Consider the following 19,050-nt stretch of genomic DNA (forward strand, 5'->3'; position numbering starts at 1 on the left):
CTTGGTGGGTTTTCTGTTTTGTTGCTTATTACAGAGATTAAGGATAACCTATATTCTTTTTTTTTTTTTAAAGATTTTATTTATTTGACAGAGAGAGACACAGCGAGAGAGGGAACACAAGCAGGGAGAGTGGGAGAGGGAGAAGCTGGCTTCCCGCGGAGCAGGGAGCCCGATGCGGGGCTTGATCCCAGGACCCGGGGATCATGACCTGAGCCGAAGCTTAGCCATTGAGCCACTGGCTTAACGACTGAGCCACCCAGGCGCCCCAAGGATAACCTATATTCTTTATATGAAAGCACAAATTCTGGGAGAAGTGACACCTAATTCTAAGATCAGGATCTCCAGTTCACCACAGCTCAGGTAGCAAGAGCACCTTATTCTCTTCTGTTACTCAATTACTGGATTATTCTGTAAATAAAGTTTTATGGAAATAAAGCCACACCCATTTGTTTATAATGTATTATATCTGGATGCTTTCACACTACAATGACAAAGTTCAACAGTTGTCATTAGAGATCATATGACCCATAAGCCTAAAATATTTACTATCTGGCCCTTTAAGAAAAAGTTTGTTGATCCCTGGTCTATAATATGGAAAATTTCCTGTTTCATCTTCTAACCCTTTTACTGAAACAAATATTTTTTGATGACCAATTATGTATTTAGTTCTAAGATAGGTGCCAAGTGAATTAATATTAGGAATGGTTTCTGCTGCCAAGAAGATCTAATTGAAGAAGCAACACTAAGGTATATAATTAAGTTACAGTGCGCAAGACAAACCAGAAAAGTAAAGACATCAAGAGTGACCAGCTAGAGGGTGGCTAAAATAATTGAAGATAAGGGATTACAGTATATGATGATTACACAAGAGAAGATACATTTTTAAAAATGAATGATTAAAACTTAATGAGAAACTTTACAAAGAAAGAATATGCAAAAATTCATGATATATAGAGAGATGGAATACAATGTTATAGTCAAAAAAATAAGGAAGGTAAAAGGTAGTTTTGCATGTCTTGTACATAAAGTAATGATTAGTTCTTAAGGGTTATTTAACTCAAAGTTGTACTTTTAGAAATTTAGATAAAGATTTCAAATTGATCTAAATAGAAAATCTGTAGTTGTATTCCTATTTTCTTTACCATAAAATGGCCAAGGGATTATCTGTTAAACAAATGAAGATAAGACTTCTGCAGAAACAATGTCATAAGGAAAAAAATCAGAACAACTCCATAATTTGGCACCAGTTAAGTATTTAATACCATCAGAGAAGATGACAAGGCTTTTTTGATCAGTAATTGAAGAATACCACTAATAATAACTGACATGCATTTCTGATCTATATTATAAGCATTTGAGCACAAAAATAAAGAAATACACTCGAATTTTTTTAGTTCTAACAATGCTGGATTACTTACATCAATATTGACAGGTTCTATTGTGTTTATATGCACATTTGGAGCTGATGAGGACCGGTCTCGTTGTCCAAATTGATTTCGATGATCTTCATCTGCTGGTCGGAAAGGCTGTGGAATTGGAATGGATTTTGAAGGAGACGGACTGGTGAGAATTTGGGGCCTGGAAAAATCAAGTTCATTGAAAGATAAGATTCAGAGCAACTTTATAGAGATAATAACAAAAAAATGGATGATATAAAGATTTCCTTGTAAAGCATTAAAAACCCAGCAGTAATTGTTTAAAAAACTAATATATGCCTATAGCTAATACCGACAAAGCTGCTTTTGCTTAAGCAGACCCTCCAGGGACTGTCAATGGTAAATGACTCTTATCCAAAAAACTCCAGGGAAATCTACAAATGGCTAGAAATTACCAGTGGTTAGTCAGCTGAAGAAACTCTCTAAAGTTACACAAAAATCTCTAGATACTAGAGACTGACTGAATAATATCTGCTATTTTTTTCTACCTTCATCATTTCTTGATAGCCAAAGTTGCTAAATTGAGATTTTTATGGAAAGTATTAGGAAATTATGAATATTTTGCAAAATACACCTGTGGATTTCAGGGCCTGAAAGATGTATCTGTTGCTTTACATAGCATTGAATTAAAATCTTGAATAATAGCAAAAGACCATTTGCAAATCCAAAAGATGACCCCTTATAGTGTTCTCTCATATTTTAAATTTTTTATCATGTCCAATAATTGAGCAACAAAAGAGAATCATATGTTAAGCATTAAAGCAAATCTTTTTAAAAATTGTTTTATGAGATCATCAAAATAGGTGACAGATGATCTATTTTGGTACTGTAGATCTCTCACTGCCCTGAAATGAACTTGGCACTCACAGAGCACACTAAAGTTTTGTGAATAGATTGTAAACATCAGTGAGGAGTTTAGGTCCCTCCGAAAGGATATCCAAGGGAACTGGGAAGGGAGTATCACATGATATCACATGATAGAGGAGGTATGGTTGTCTCAGTGAGCTCCACCAAGACCAAAGAATGACACAGTGCTAACAGCCTCTCTACAGAGACTGGATATCATTCCACCCCATTTTATGCAAACTCTGTAATAATCGGCATTATTTAGTAGTTATTAAGACATAGCCAGAAAGACAACGTGGAGGAATACAAAGACATTTTGTGAGGGGACAGGGTTTAGAAAGGAATGGGAAGAAGATATAGTACAAAAGGAGTAGACAGGGGTTTGAAGGGCCAAAGAAGCCAAATAGTGACAAAAAGTTTTTTTTTTTTAAAGGTTTTGAATAAAGCATGTTAACAAAATCTGAACCACACCAGTTAATAGTTTGACTCTCTGAAGCATGCTCTTAAGGGTAGGGAAAGAAATTTTGAGCTTATCTGTTCATATTAATGGAGTCCACTTAGAATTGAAATAAAAATAATAAAATATTATGTACTTTAAAAAAATTAGTATCACCCAAGAGAATTACAGGCTAAAACTGATGGATCTAGCCTTTAGAAAAATTACCATGCTCCACTTGTCCTTTTTATTCTATTAATTATTGAGAAATTTTTAGTTTGTGACAGAGCTATCTTTACTTTTGCCTTTGGCAGCCAAAATATGCCTTTTGCTAAGGGATTTTGGGAACAGGTAAAAGAATGTAAAAATGACAAAACTGGTTTTTTAAAAAAGTTTTGGAAAATGCACCTGCTTTTAAAAAACCATAGGCTGATTTAAAGTCTCAAGTCAACAGCATAATTTAAGTTAGGACTTAAAAGTGGAAAGAGCCTGAATTAACTACAGTTGTGTAGGGAGTCTAATCAATATAATTGGTTTGGTGTAGACATAAGTGACAGCAAGTCATTTCTGAAAGTTACTGAATTGAGACCATGACTGCAACGTGTAGTTTATAACAAGGCAGAACATGTATTCAAAGGGCACTGGTCCAGAAGTAGGAAAAACAAAGACCTGGATTTAATATGATAGACTTTATATACCCAAAGAATGGATATATAAGAAAGTGAAGATATCCTGTTTATTACACAAAATCAGAAAGACTATATTTGGCAGTTGGTATCTAACACCACCCAGCAGAAGGCATATGTTGGTCCATAAAGTCAATTTATCTAGCCTGAACAGCAAGTTTATAACTTTGGAGAAAACTTCAAGTAATTATGTCCTGGTATCATTAAACTTCTCAGTCATGTCCTAATCCCATGTTTAACAAAAGCAATCTTTGGATTATAATTTGGTTTCTCATAAATATCTTCTAAAAGTGGACTGAGTGCTGGTCCATCCAACACAAGAACTTTGGTCTATACAATAGCTATACTTCTCATGGAAGTGAATTTACCTGGAATTCTGATTCAGTCTTTTCTAATTCTGGTCACTGTACACCAGTATATCTCTAATAACTCTCATCATTTCTGGGGATTGATAAAATTCAGTTTCTATACTGGGATGTCTTTACCTGGACCAAAGTGATTTATACCCTGTGAAGTATGTTAGGGAGTCAGCAAACTGACTTCTCCTGATACCTCTACCTGTCTTGCTGCAAACCTCTTTAAAGCAGTATTAGATTAAAAAGAAAAGAATTTCACCTCTAACACTCTTCAGCAAATTACGTTAGTTTGGATCTCATTTTCAATCTAGAACATTAAAAGTTTTTTAAGAATATTAAAAGTTCTGAAGCAAAGTGACTACTCCTGTTCAGCAATATGCAAATTTCAAAATGCTGACTTTTCAGACATTCATACATCCCATAGCATTTTTAAAAAGCAGAAAAGGAGGTACAAACTGGCCAGTGTATCACTTCTCCAGTATGTCTTGGTTACATCCATTATTATAAGCGTTTCATGAGCACTACAGTGCTAACAGAAGAACTGTTAACAAAACGCAAAGGAAGAGCAGTACAGAACAGGACTGGCTTCTATGTTTTCATAGGCACATATAGACGCTTGTGACCTAAAAGCATCAGGAAAGCAAAAGTTTGAACAGCTTTCTTATCATTTGCTCAAGACCAAAATGTACTTCAGTTTAGTTATAAATAAAATACTCATGGGATAGGCAAATGGTTTCTCAGTTTTGTGGTTGGTTGTTTCTCAGTTTTAAGACCGCACCATTTCAGTGGACGGTAACTGCCACTGTGAACCTTCAGAAAGACCAAACTAATTTCATTGTGGTGTTCTGTAACTCTGCTCAGAGAACTAGGACCTGCCATTAGAAAGGCATCATGGCCTATAGAACCTGCCAGGAGTAAATGCCATAGCCAAAAGATTAATTAAAAATCAAAACAAACAACAACAACACTTTGCTCTAAGGAAGACCCAGGTACATAAAACTAACAACACAGATAGCAGGAAGAAAAGGACTCCACCAGAGCAGGTAACTGTTACAACCTGGCAAAAAAAAAAAAAAATCAATGGTTGCATTTTCCAGTGTTCCAAAGTAGATAAAAAACATCCAGTCCTTAATATAAGTCTTTTGCTAAATTTTCTAGCCTCTGAGACCTTTAGAAAGGTTGGCTTTAATTAGGTTTGGAATAATTTATTCTGCCTCAAATCCAAAAGGGAAAGAGGACACAGACCTGTGTAAGAGATTCTCCAAAATACTAATATCTGTTACTCATCATTTTTTTCCTATGAAGCTTGAATATATGATGCATTTATATCATCTTTAAAGTCAGTTTTCACTTTTATCCTTGACAACTAATAATACTATTAATATTCTTTTTACACTTTATACATATCCATTCCTTCTCCACAATGCTACCACCCCAGTTCAAGTCTTTATTGCCTCTCATTGTCTTCATTATGAACAGCATCTGAGTTGGCCTTCTTCAACCTCAACATTTGTCTGTCGATCCGTGTATCACTGCTAAGTGCTTCCTTCTTTAAATTTTCACCAGGTTAGTCCTCTGCTGAAAAACCTTTACTTTTTCCCCCTCTTCCGTTAAGTCTAAATTCCAGCTTGAATTCCAACACTCTTTATAATCTGGTCTTATATGTGATACTTCTCAATTTAGATTAGCCTGTGTTCACTCTCTCTCAAATCTACCACCCCATTCCCTTGTTTATGCTATTTCTCCCTTACCAACCCACCACACCATGCTTTTTATTCCCTGGATTCATTCAAATTCTAGAATTCTTGAAGGTCCAGGTTAAATATCATTTCTTCATTAAATGTTTTTGACTACTATCACTATTCTATGGTAAACATGATCCCATTTATGTCCTCGCGTCATTTAAAATATATCGTCTGAGAAACCGTAGACTATAATTATACACTACTTTTAAATTGTTTGCCATTGTCTCATTGGTCATTGCTACTTTTCTAAATGGGAATCATACACTTCTATATTTGAATATTACCTAATAAAGTGATGAGCACAAGGCAGGGACTCTAAATGATCTGTTACTTGATTTTTTTCAAGACTGATCCTGAAACAGTCTACATCAGTTTTAATCCCACGTATCTTACCAAATGCATGTACAAATTTGCCTTATGTGATAAAATAAGTTACCTGAAGAAAAATCCTTAATTTAACAATCCAAGTAGTTGGAAAGGTTTATAATTAACCAAAGGTCCAAAAGAAACCAGCTCAAATAGCACTGTCACTGAACAGCAGGAGTCAAATCATACCCAGCAGAATCGGAGGGGGGAGCGGAAGGGGATGATCCAGACGTAAGGGCAGTCTCTGCTATGGAGGCCTCCTCCTGTGGTATTGGGTGGTGTTCAAAGAACTTGGAGACAAACAGCAAACTGTGAGGCAAAAACAAAAACAAAACAAAGCAAACCTAACTTGTGCAAAACCCAGAAGCTTCATACACCAGAATACATTATAGAGTTAACAGAAATATGAGATCAAATTCCACTTTCAGAAATGATTGTTAAATTCAATTAGTTGTATTTTTGCCTAAAAGCTTATTTTTAAAAAATTACATTGTACTTTGAAAGGCAAGCTTATAATCTAAAACTAATTGCTCTATACAGCAAATTTCTACATATTAGAGGGGAAAAATCATGCTTTATGGTTAAGGAATTAGAAGAAAATGTATCTACCGTCTCAGTTAGATTCCATCATTATAATACACTTCATAGAGTTGGATTCTCTTTGCTCAAGTGATTGAGAAAAGTAAAAAGACCTTAACAGCAGGAGCAGCAGCAACAACAAGAGAGACTACAATAGACTCAGTCTAATCTATTATAGAAACTCTGGCATAAAGCAAATAGAAATTTTAGAAAGAGAAACACGGGGTATAAAGATTTTATATCTTACTTTTAAATAAACTGGGCAGGGGAGGTTGAAGGAGAGAGAAAGAGACAGAGAGAGAAACAGAGAGAGAATATATATAATTTACAAAACAGTGACAGAACCAGAACCCCTGATCTGTGATCCAAAAACATAATGGTTAACTTAATTGAAATCACACCCACTCTCCTCCCAAAAACCATCTAAAAATGATGTCTATGGGCAAGGGATCTTTATTAACTAAAAGAGGATATAAGACATAAATGAAATGTATAGCTGAATCAGAATTACAATTTGGGAGAGCAGTACTGGCTATACTACACAGTATTCTCTAGCCATCCTTTCTTAATTTCCCATAACTCTACTGGACAGAAAATTCCCAGACTCTAAGATATACTAGTTTCACATCAGGAAAAATAAAATGTAGATAGAAAAGAGATTTTTTTTGATTACTTACTCAAGTTGGTCATAATTAACACACATCAGTGGAACCTCTGTACTACAACGCTGGTGAAATTTATAACCACATGTTTGACAGCGAAAACCCTGGAAAAGCAGCTTTCGACAAAAGTCACAAAATGCTAAGGTGAAAAAGGTTTTCCGTACCTGCAAAGTAAAAAACATCATAGAGAATTTCAAAAACTTGCAAGAATCTTCTTAGATATCAATTTATTTACTCTCTTGCTTAAAATAACAAATCTTTAATATGTTCATACCATGAGAACCGCCTTACACATGAAGATACTAAAATGGAAACCCGGGGGGTTCAAGACAATAGATGGACTATATGTATTTATCTCCCACCCAATATACAATTAAAAAACTCAGAAGTCAAGAAGATGGAAAGTGAGTAAAAGACTGGAAACTATTTTCAAGCTTGACTCCATGAAAGCAAAAATAGAGATGATAAATAGAAGGAGGGAACACGGGTGAAAGGAAGGGTAAGGGTACACTTTAGTAATTGTACAAAGAAAGGAGTTAAGAGATGCTTACTGGTGTTAACAGAACAAGAAAAAATGGTATATTTATATTACTTAAAGTTACAAAGGTATCCAATAGAGGAACCTGCCCCCCAAACAAACCAACCAACAAAAAATCCAAAAAAAAAAAAAATCACACTGAAGGAAGGCAAGAAGGAAGAAAGGCTGTAACGCTACTAATTCCCTTTGGCATCAGTAAATAGTGGCCGAGGTTGATAAAGCAAGGAACTATGGCTTAAAGTTACTGTTTAGTAATGGGGAGATAATCATCCAAAGAGCTTTAAAACAGAAACTAACTAGGCTAAGGGACAGGAAAATTACCTAAAAGACAGTAAGAACCACTTCTAACCAATTATCAGTTTGTTAGAGGATTAGAACACCTAAATTTGTGAACATTCCTCTCCAGGAAACTTAAAAGGCAACATGGAAGAACTCCATGTCAGAAGGCAAATCATCTACACAGAGGTCACATAAAAAGAATTACATTAGGGAGGCTCCACCTTGATAACTACTGAAGCCAGAAATTATTTTTAGAGTATCTGTTTTGGGTACAGAATGAGCAGAAAACATAAGAGAAATACCAAAATGTTAACAGTGGCTATTTCAGAGTGGTGAGAGCATGGGTGACTCTATTTTGTCCTTTGTCTTTGCTGTGTGTATTCTCAATTCATCTGTTTCTCAGATAGTTTTCATCACTAACAATAGGAAGAACTACATTTTATATTGTGACCCAGGACATACCTATATTCAGATAATAGTATTTACCCTGACTATATATAATGTACATCAGGACTTTCTATTATATGGAAATGTCTTCCATGATCCATTAAATTGATTTCAATACCCACAAGTTTATCAAACTTTTTCCAATAAACATGCATTTAACAGGATAAAGTTATTTAAAAATAATGTCTCATCAAGAAAATGATATCTTAGCACATTAGGCCTTCTAGGCTTTTTGAGAACATTCGGGTAATTTTAAGAGTGGCTCTTGTTTTCTTCACCTTTTTGTCTATGTATCACTTTCTAGAGGATATAAAAGGCAACTGCTTGTATGTAGCTTTGTTACTTTTCCGTTTGTCTCTGGATATACAAGAAATTAGAAAACCTTTAACATTTATGTGGCAAATATTTGCCAAAGCAAGCGTTTTTCGTATTTCTTGCAGGATTTCAGAAAATAGAGCACAGAAATATACAAAACATGTTCAAAGGAATCAGCATTTTATAGTCATCTGATCCTCTCCTATCCTCTCCATTTCTCACTCACCTAATAATCCGTTGAATTTCACGGAGTTCTAATTTCTCTTTTCATTAATCTACTCGCTTGCAGTCTTTCTTCCTGTTACTGACTTCTATTTGAAAACTATGTGTACCAGGCTGTTTGTGTATGTAAAGGAGAAAACCAAACATGGCAGGAGGGGAGGACAGAGGAAGGCACAGAGGAGTGGAAATCAGAAGAAGCAAATGTGGGAATGCATTTGAGTATAAATTGTGACATATAATTGGATCTGGGAGTATACCTTTGTCAATAAAAGTGAGTACAGGAAGGTACATTTTCTTGTTTTTCTACCTCTCCTGCCGCCTCCACCCTGCCAGTTCCCAGGGACTCCTGGAATGTAGGCAAATACCAAAGAACTGCTTTTATAACGGACTCTAGGAAACTGGGAGGCATAAGCAGCATTGCTTGAGGTGCCAGCAAAACTGAGCACAGAGAAGCAGAGAGAAATTCTCTCCCTTTCTCAAGTAGAACGCGTGCTTTTACTCTTGCCTCTACATGGCACTCAGAGCAATTGTTCTGAAACACAAATCCAATCATGTCTCCCCTTCTCACAATCAATTTCCAATTATTTTAAAGAGAAGTGTAAATCTTTAACATGCCCTACAAGGACTCCTAGCAGCAGGATTCTTCTTACTCTACCCGTAACTCCTGCTACACTATAACAACCCCCTCTCCAACTTTATACCATTCCCCCTGAACTTCTTTAAAAACTGAAAAATTCTATGGTCTCTCCCTGTTTCCTCTGTTGAGTACTCTTCTCTTCACTCCATCTGCTACTCCCTCATCCATCAGGCCTTAGCTTAGAGAGTTCTTCCTTTGGAAAACCTTCCTGACTCCTCCAAGGCTAGGTTAGGAGTCTCTACTCTGCATCTACTGTACTTTATACATACACAGTAATTAAGAGCGTTTATGAAATTCTCTTATCAAAACATCTGTCTCTCTACTCTAAGGCAGGGATATTGTTTTTTCTTATTCATTGTTATAGTCCCAGATCAGACACAGTGTTGGCAAATGGAAAGTTCTTAATAGATATTTACTGGCAGGTCTCCAACTGTGTTATGAGGATTTCCATACTCTGGAACTAGGCTGCAGCTTGTTTCCATGATCCTCTTGTGACAATGATCTTCCTGAGGCACCACTTTAACACCATTTTATGGTTAACAACTTAGGTCTTCTTACCTCCTAACTACTTTCTAGCCAAGAAAAATAATTAGGAAAAAGAGTAGTAATCTTCATGAAATGTAACCTCTACTGTTTTTGGACTCCTAAAAACTTAAAATTATCTTCAGATTTTTCCACTTGAAATTCTATAAATTAAAAAAAATCAGTAGTAATGAACTTGCTAGGTCTTCATTACAAAACTATTTGCTACATAGTAATCTGATTGACAACACTCATTGAAAAGATGCCTTATTGAAGCACAAATTATTCACCATTATTCACCACTAATGGAGCCCTGAAAGCACAAATCCCCAAGGAAATCAGCTCATTATTCGTCTGCTTTAGGAGTCCAGCTGTACTAATCACCAAAGCACATGGGAAAGCACTTGATGCTGAAAGGGTAGCAATAACTAACTATCCATCTAGAAAATATAAACTATGGTCAAAATTCCATATATAATAGAAAGTAAGGAATGCATTCCTGCCTTATAGATCATTCTACTCCTGGCTTCTGCCTAACCCTTTTAGAGGGTAGGTTCTCAAGCTCTGGACACTATATCCTCATCTCTAAGGTGGAGATGCCCCACGTTCCAGGTATCATGCTGGTGACACTTAGCTTAGGCTGGGTTCCAGCAAATGCAAAAACCAGATGAAGGGAGAGGTCCTCAAGGAGACCTATTCCACTTCCACTAACTCATCCTTCAGAAACATTAACAAGTATATCAAGATGTATGCAAAAGATTGTTTAGCCCTGTACAAAACAGATTTAAAAAAAACTTAAATGTCTATTAATAGAGGATGGTTAGGTATAAATATACTGAATTTATATTCTTATGGACTATTATGCAATCACTATAAACATAACACTAGGTGTACTGACGTGGAAAGACATCCATGATGCACTGTTTAAATTTTTTTTTTTTTTAAAGATGAAGACTATCACACAGAACAGGACTCCATTTTTAGTTTTAGGAAAGAAACGGAAATTAACGGAAGGGAGGGAGAAAAAAAGAGAATGGAGAGAACTTTGGGCTCCCAAGGTATAATAAGCACACGGTTGTATAAGCAGAAAGAGTTTGGAAGACCATACAATAATTAGTAAGTGTTTACCCTACTAGGTATTTTCCTTTTCTCATATGATATACTTTTGTACCATTCAGATTTTCTTTTCAGTTCCTTTTAATGAAAGACATCTATTGCTTTTTCAAATTAAAAAGAAAATAAAACTCTTTAGTTTAAATACAAATTTTTTAAAGAACAGAACTTATCTTCAACTTAGGTAAAATATCAATCCCAAAATCATGCATCTATATTTCATATTCCCTAAATAAAAATTCATGTGCAAGAACTTGAATGCTTTTGATGTTTGGAAAAAATGTAAAAGTACATACAAAGTTGTGTGTGGTAAGCGGAACATTTTCCAACACTTCTACATGCAGTTCCTCTCCGGTGAGCCAGGAAATATCAGTGTCCCAGCCAATCGGTTTCTTCTCTCTGAAAAGTGTAGACACAGCCTTTCTTGGTTATCATACCTAAAAATCTTTATACCTCATGCTGAAGATATGAAAATTGGTTATTGAGGGGCTAGTAATGGTGAGGGAGATTTGGCTCCCTGGTTTTCCATCGTTAGAAATTTAAATGGCAATAAATTAATTTTTAAGTTTACCCCAAATAAATGTATCACTCTTGGACAAACAGCAGGGTAAAGAGATGTACTCTTTTCTTCAAGCCAGCTCCAGAAAAGACCTACAACAGCAGAAAATTGATTGTTCCTAGGGTCCCCCCCTCAAAACAAACAAACAAAAAAAAAAAACCACCAGGTACGGATTTATCTATCCATTAAAAAAAAAAAAAAAAAAAAAAAAAGAGCACTCAAGGGACAACATGCCCCAGAAAGGGTATTTTTTTTAAAAACAGGATTCAAAATTTGGGGGGGTCTTGGCACAATTTTAGATACTTTTCTGAAAGAAAAATAGTTTAATATAAAATGTTAATTTTGATAAGCGTTTTGTGAAACTGTTGAGTTTATGTTAAAAATAGGGGAATAGGGAAGAGTCCCATTATTCAAATAAGCCACATTTTAAATGGTTCACAAAAATTATAAGAATCTCAAACTCCAAATAAAATCATTTGATCAGAGTAACAAACACTATCATCACACAAAATATCTAGTGTTAACTCCTCAAAAGGCCTGCAAGTTTTCTTTAGGCTAACTTAATATTTTTTTCTAAAGTTAAATTTCAACACCCTGGGTTTGGGTAAAGCTGCTACAGAAAACCCAAAAGTTTTATGTCTGAGGGATTTTTTTCCTTCTTAAACAAAATTTCACATCACATACAAACCATACCCATCCTGAATTCTGTAAACAGCACAGCACTCTGGGATTAGACCTCTCATCATCAGAGCTTTCTTTAGACTGTCTCGGACTGTAACTCCACATCTTGCAGGTACCTATGATATCATAGATATATGATATGAGGTAAAGGGAATAAATTATATATTTTTTCCACATCATTTTAAAAAGCTCAATACTTTACCTTTATAATACCTTTAAAATGTCATATGGATTAGTATGTCAGATACATCATTGTAAAGCTAAGTTGCTATTAAAGGAAAATTATGACTCAAGTATCTATTATTCACCAACTTAAAGCAAAACTGACTTTGCTTTTTATTAAAATTATGAAATATTTTAACATATGAAAACAGAAAATATAACAGATTCCTATATACCCATCACTGAGAAATGTCAACATTTAAAGCAAAAGCAATTAAAAAAATTTTTTTTAATTTGAATATAGTTGACACACATTATATCAGTTTCAGGTGTACAACATAGTGATTCAACTTCTCTATACATAATGCTATGCTCACAAGTGTAGCTACTATCTGTCACCATACAACACTACAATATCATTGACTATATTCCCTATGCCTTTCATCCCCATGACTTATTAATTCCATAACTGGAAGCCCGTATCTCCTACTTCCCTTCTTCCGTTTTGCCTATCCCTCTATTGTCCCCTCTGGCAGCCATCACTTTGTTCTCTGATTCTGTATTTTGTTTGTATACTGTTTTTCAGTGGCTGTGCCAATTTACATTTTCATCAACAGCATATGATAGTTCTTTTTTCTCTGCATTCTACATCCTAACACTTCTTTTCGATTTTAGTGATTCTGACAGGTTTAAGGTGTTATCTCATTGTTTTCTTTTTTTAAAGATTTTAAGTAATCTCTACACCCAACATGGGGCTCGAACTTATAACCCCAAGATGAAGAGTCGCATACTCTACTGACTCAGCCTGCCAGGCACCCCCTCATTGTGGTTTTGATTTGCATTTCTCTGATGATTAATGATGGTAAGTATCTTTTCCTGTGTCTGTTGGCCATCTATAGGTCTTCCTAGGAAAAATATCTGTTCAGGTCCTCTGCGTATTTTTTAATCAGATTATTTGGAATTTTTGGTGTTGAGTTGTATGTTCTTTACATATTTTGAATATTAACCCCTTATCAGATATATCATTTGCAAATATCTTCTCTCATTTAGTAGGTCACCTTGTTCTTTTGGTGACAGTTTCCTTCGCTGTCAAGAGCTTTTTATTTTGGTGTAGTCCCAATAATTTATTTTTGCTTTTATTTCTCCTGCTTAAGGAGACATATCTAGAAAAACGTTGCTGATATCAAACAGATTACTGCCTATGTTTTCTTCTAGGAGTTTTATGGTTTCAGGTCTTACATTTAGGTCTTTAATCCATTTTGACTTTATTTTTGTATATGGTATAAGTAGTTCAGTTTCATTCTTTTGCATATAGCTGTCCAGGTTTCCCAACACCGTTTATTAAACAGACTGACTTTTCCCCATTGTTTATTCTTGCATCCTTTGTCATAGGTTAATTGACCATATAATCATGGGTTTGTTTCTGGGCCCTCTATTCTGTTCCATTGATCTATGTGTCTATTTTTGTGCCAGTACCACATACTTGGTATGATTACTACAGCTTTGTAGTATATGTTGAATTCTAGAATTGTGATATTTCCAGCTTTGTTGTTCTTTCTTAAGATTCCTTTAGCTATTTGGGGATCTTCTGTGGTTCCATACAAACTTTAGGATTATTTGTTCTAGTTCTGTGAAAAATGTTGTTGGTGTTTTGATAGGGATTGCATTCAATCTGTAGATTCTTTGGGTAGTATGGACATCTTAATACTAATCTTTCCAATCTATAAGCATGGAATATCTTTCCATTTGTTTGTGTCATCTTTAATTTCTTTCATCAATGTTTTATAGTTTTCGAAGTATGGGTCTTTCACCTCTTTGGTTAAGTTTATTCCTAGGTATTTTATTCTTTTTGGTGTAACTGTAAATGGAATTGTTTTCTTAATTTCTCCTTCTGCTACCTCATTACCAGCATACGGAAATGCTACTGACTTCTGGGTATTAATTTTGTACCCTGCAAGTTTACTGAATTCATTTATTACTTCTGATAGGTTTTTTTTGGTGGAGTCTTTAGGGTTTTCTATGTATAGTATCATGTCATCTGCAAATAAGACAGTTGAACTTCTTCCTTACCAATATGGATGCCCCATTTCTTTTTCTTTTCTTTTCTTTTTTGAAGATTTTACTTATTTATTTGACAGTGAGAGACACAGTGAGAGCAGGAACACAAGCAGCGGGAGTGAGAGAGGGAGAAGTAGGCTTCCCGCTCAGCAGGGAGCCCAACGCGGGGCTCGATCCCACGACCCTGAGACGATGACCTGAGCTGAAGGCAGATGCTTAACGACTGAGCCACCCAGGCGCCCCCTCATTTCTTTTTCTTGTCTGACTGCTGTGGATAGGACTTCCAGTACTATGTTGAATAAAAGTGGTGAGAGTGGACATCCTCAATATGTTCCTGATCTTAGGGTGAAAGCTCTCATTTTTTCACCACTGACAATGATGTTAGCTGTAAGTTTTTCATTATCTTCCCTCAAACCCACTTTTTTGAGGGTTTTTATCCCAAACAAATGTCGAATTTTGTCAAATGCTTTTTCTGCATCTATTCATATAATCATATGATTTTTATCCTTCACTTTGTTGATATGGTATATCATGTTGATTGTGAATAAGGAGCCACCCTTGCATGCCTCAAATAAATTCCACTTGATCATGGTGAATGATCCTTTTAATGTACTGTTGAATATGTTTTGCTTATATTTTGTTGAGGATTTAAAGCAAAATCAGTGTAATCCTTCAATCACACTGATGGTCCTTAAAAGATGTCTTGCTGATCCTAAACATAGTAGGAATAAAATACTTATCTTAGTATGTATAATTGTTATTTGCTGTTTACTTGCCTAACATCCCTATTTCTTCTGGGAACCTGCCTTTCACTAAAAATCCACATGACACTAGTAAGAGTATTAATCAAGGGTCACTACTTTTCTGGCTACATGAGACATATGCTGGTAAATCAGTTTCCCATATCCTTGGCAAAAGCAACTGATCCAGGGCTAGATGTATGACCCAAATAGTACCAGAGTTTGTCCCTAAACTGACTGATGCAGGGGCGCCTGGGTGGCTCAGTTGTTAAGCGTCTGCCTTTGGCTTAGGTCATGGTCCCAAGGTCCTGGGTTCGGGCCCCGCATCGGGCTCCGCATTGGGCTCCCTGCTCAGCAGGAAGCCTTCTTCTCCCTCTCCCACTCCCCCTGCTTGTGTTCCCTCTCTCGCTGTGTCTATGTCAAATAAATAAATAAAATCTTTAAAAAAATAAAAGAAAATAAACTGACTGATGCATACTGGTTGAGAAAGTTTCTGTTTTGACATAGTTACAGTGTGCCAATAGGATAGAAATCTGAAGCTGTCTGTGGCCATCTTCCCTACAACACTGAGAAAATCTAGTTACAGAATGAAGATAACCTAGGGAGAAGCATAGATAACATCAGGAGTGTGGAGTGAAAAGGCATTGGAAAGAGAGATAAAAATAATTTTTCTGTATATTTGAAATTCCTCCATCCTGGTCTTTTCCAAACACGCCCCATCCTTCCAGGTGAATCTGAATAATTTGTAACTGAAAAAGAACTGACAAACAAGTGTGCACTAAAATGAGGCAGTGGGGATTCATGTTGGTCAGTTTTTAAGGGGGAAGGGGAGTGGAGACAGAGGCGATGTGTTAGTTATTAACAGTAAAAATCAAGGTTCCACTCTTAAATCACTAAAGTACTTAGCAAACCATAAGTTTCCAAAGAAATTGAAAATCTTTGGGCTACAGGGGAAAAAACAGTGTAAAGGTGAATATAAGACTGGATTTAAACAGCACATTGAAGAAGGACCAATTCAGAAATCCACATTAGGACCTACGATTAGAAAAAAGAAGAGACATATTTTAGCTTAAAATAACCAAACTATCCAGCAAGAGAAATGTTCGAGAAGACATGAGGGAATAGTCTCATCACTGGAAGTATTCAAGAGCCTGGACTGGTACAGTTGATCCTCTTTATTTGTGGATTCCATATATGCAAATTTGTCTACTCACTAAAATTGTTTTGTATACTCAAAATCAGTATGTGCAGTGCTTATGTAGAGGCATGCAGAGCAGTGAAAAATTTGAGTTGCCCAATGCACACCTTCCCATCTAAGGATGAACAAGGTGATATCCTGCCTGCCTGTTCTCACTGTCATACTGTAAGCAAGTGCCCTATGTCAGGAGGCTTTTAGGCTAATGGACCCTAGCCAGCTGTGAAGAAATAAATAACCTATGGGCCAATATACAGAAGCCATTTTGGCTCATTTATCTAATAGTAACCCTTTATTTCCCTTGGAAGCAATGGTCCAGTATTCTTTAATTCAGTGTTTCCAGTGAACTTATAGAACATAACTACTGCAAATAGTAAAAACTGGCTGTACCTTCCAGAAATAATGAACAGAGGGAAAGTTCACTTTTACCCTCTGCTACTCATATTCCGCATACTTTACACAAAAACTTCTTGATTAGCAACCTTATCTTTAGTTTTAAGCCCAATCCCATGTCACCAGAGGAATCTTTCGAAAGAAGGTATTCTTAACTTGTGTGTGTGTCAAAGACTTCTGAGAATTTGGAGTGCCTGGGTGGCTCAGTTGGTTAAGCTTCTGATTCTTGACTTTGGCTCAGGTCATGATCTCAGGGTCCTGGGATTGAGCCTGTATTGGGCTCCCTGCTCAGCAGGAAGCCTGCTTCTCCCTCCCCCACTCCCCCTGCTGGTGTTCCCTCTCTGTCTCTCTCTCTCTGTGTCAAATAAATAAATAAAATCTTAAAAATAAAAAAGATTCTTCTCTCTCCCTCTGCCCCACCTCTGCCTCTAAAAAAAAAAAGACTTCTGAAAATCTGATGAAAGTCATAGATGCTCTCTCTGAAACATAAAATTTCAGAGGGTTCACAGAACCTGAAGCTCATGTATCAACTGTTGAGAAGCCCACCAAACTGAGATTTGGAACTCCATTCTAAAATGTAATTTTATATTTCATTAGTCTGCTCAAATTTTTCATTATTTATAGGCCAAATTCAAATTTTCCTCAAAATTTTCCAGTTCCTTATAGGGAAAATTTAAAATTCTATAACGTGGCATATAAAGTCATGAGTGAACCGTGGCTATCTACCACACCCTTCAGTTTCTTTTGTAATTTCCCTCATGTACTCCTGTCATGTGTCTTCTAATATAGGTATGCTCCCTTATGCTTAATTCCAAAGTGTATGTATATTTCATCAGCATACAAAATACCTTCCACTCTTATCAATAAGGGAAAGTCATCAGTCAGTCCTTCTTTATTCCACTACTGTAGGTTCATTTTTTTAAACTATTCGCTCCTTCATTGATAGTGCCAGTTCAACAGACCAACGGAACAAACAAAATAAACTCTTAATATATAAAGGAAATTAGAATAAAAGAAAGGCAGCATCTGAAATAGGAAAGATGTCCATGTTGAGACAGTTGGAACTAATCTAGGAAAAAAGATTCATTCATACTTCATACCGTATACTAGGGTAAACTCCAAATGAATCAAAGATTTAAATGTTGCAAGAAGAAAGGAACGAATGAACCATAAAAGTACTGGAAGGAAACACGGCAAAATCCTTTATAACCTCAAGAAGGCCTTTATAATTATAATGAAAAATCTGCCATAAAAGAAAAAATGTTAAGTTCAACTACATAAAACTAAGAACCTTTTACACGGCAAAACAAACTATAAGCAGTCTAAAGACAAGTACAAACTGTGAAGAAATATATTTGTAACTTAAAAGCAAAGTCATAAGATGAAAGCAAACTGATAAAAACTATCTGCAACTCATTTAACATGCAGGTAATCTTCCTAATATATAAAGAGCTGAAAATTTGAGATTAAGACCAACAACCAATAAAAAAATGGGCAAAGGATATGAAAGACAGTTCACACAAATGGAAACAGAAATGGTGTTCAAACAGGAAAAGGTGGTCAACCTCATTAGGAGCAAAACAAATTCAAACTTGAAAACAAAATATGCTTCATTTATCAGACTGGCAAAAATCCAAAAGCTTGACAGCATGTTCTGTTGATTAGGCTATGGTAAATAGGCATCTCATACATTGCTGGTGGCAGTGCAAAATTAAGTAAGATCTATGAAGCAAAATTTCAAAGCATCTTTCAGAATTACACATATAAATTTCCCTTTGATCCAGCCAAGCATATTTTTGGTATAACTACAGTATTCTGGTAAACTACAGTATATCTATACATTGAAATCTATAGCTATAAAAAGAGTATTTAAAAGTTCTCTGTATATGGAAATGGAACATTTCCAGGGTGGTTACATAAACATTAAAATACAGAATGATATATACGGTATGATGGCTTGTGTACACAAAGAGGAGTGGGGAAATAAAAAAATATATTTTTATATTTGCTTGTAGCTACATTAAAAAAACGAAACAAAAAACCAACCCAGAAAATATACACACACACCCCAAAGAAA

General features: G+C 35.6%; 1 protein-coding gene across 5 annotated transcripts in view; it reads right to left on the minus strand.

Annotated features, from left to right (window-relative positions):
* Positions 1 to 19,050, minus strand: part of BRAF (B-Raf proto-oncogene, serine/threonine kinase) — a 180,039-nt gene that overhangs the window by 49,616 nt on the left and 111,373 nt on the right. For all 5 annotated transcript variants that reach the window (XM_028106169.2, XM_028106168.2, XM_088018585.1 and 2 more), the window contains 5 exons: positions 12,438 to 12,541; positions 11,482 to 11,584; positions 7,128 to 7,276; positions 6,061 to 6,180; positions 1,419 to 1,578 (listed from right to left, as the gene is read on the minus strand). In XM_028106169.2, the coding sequence (XP_027961970.1) occupies positions 1,419 to 1,578; positions 6,061 to 6,180; positions 7,128 to 7,276; positions 11,482 to 11,584; positions 12,438 to 12,541 (636 nt within the window). The remainder of the gene's footprint in view (positions 1 to 1,418; positions 1,579 to 6,060; positions 6,181 to 7,127; positions 7,277 to 11,481; positions 11,585 to 12,437; positions 12,542 to 19,050) is intronic.

Source organism: Eumetopias jubatus, unplaced genomic scaffold, assembly GCF_037043125.1.
Source record: "Eumetopias jubatus isolate StellerSeaLion01/CBP00866 unplaced genomic scaffold, mEumJub1_p1.0 scaffold_14, whole genome shotgun sequence".
NCBI lineage: Eukaryota > Metazoa > Chordata > Mammalia > Carnivora > Otariidae > Eumetopias > Eumetopias jubatus.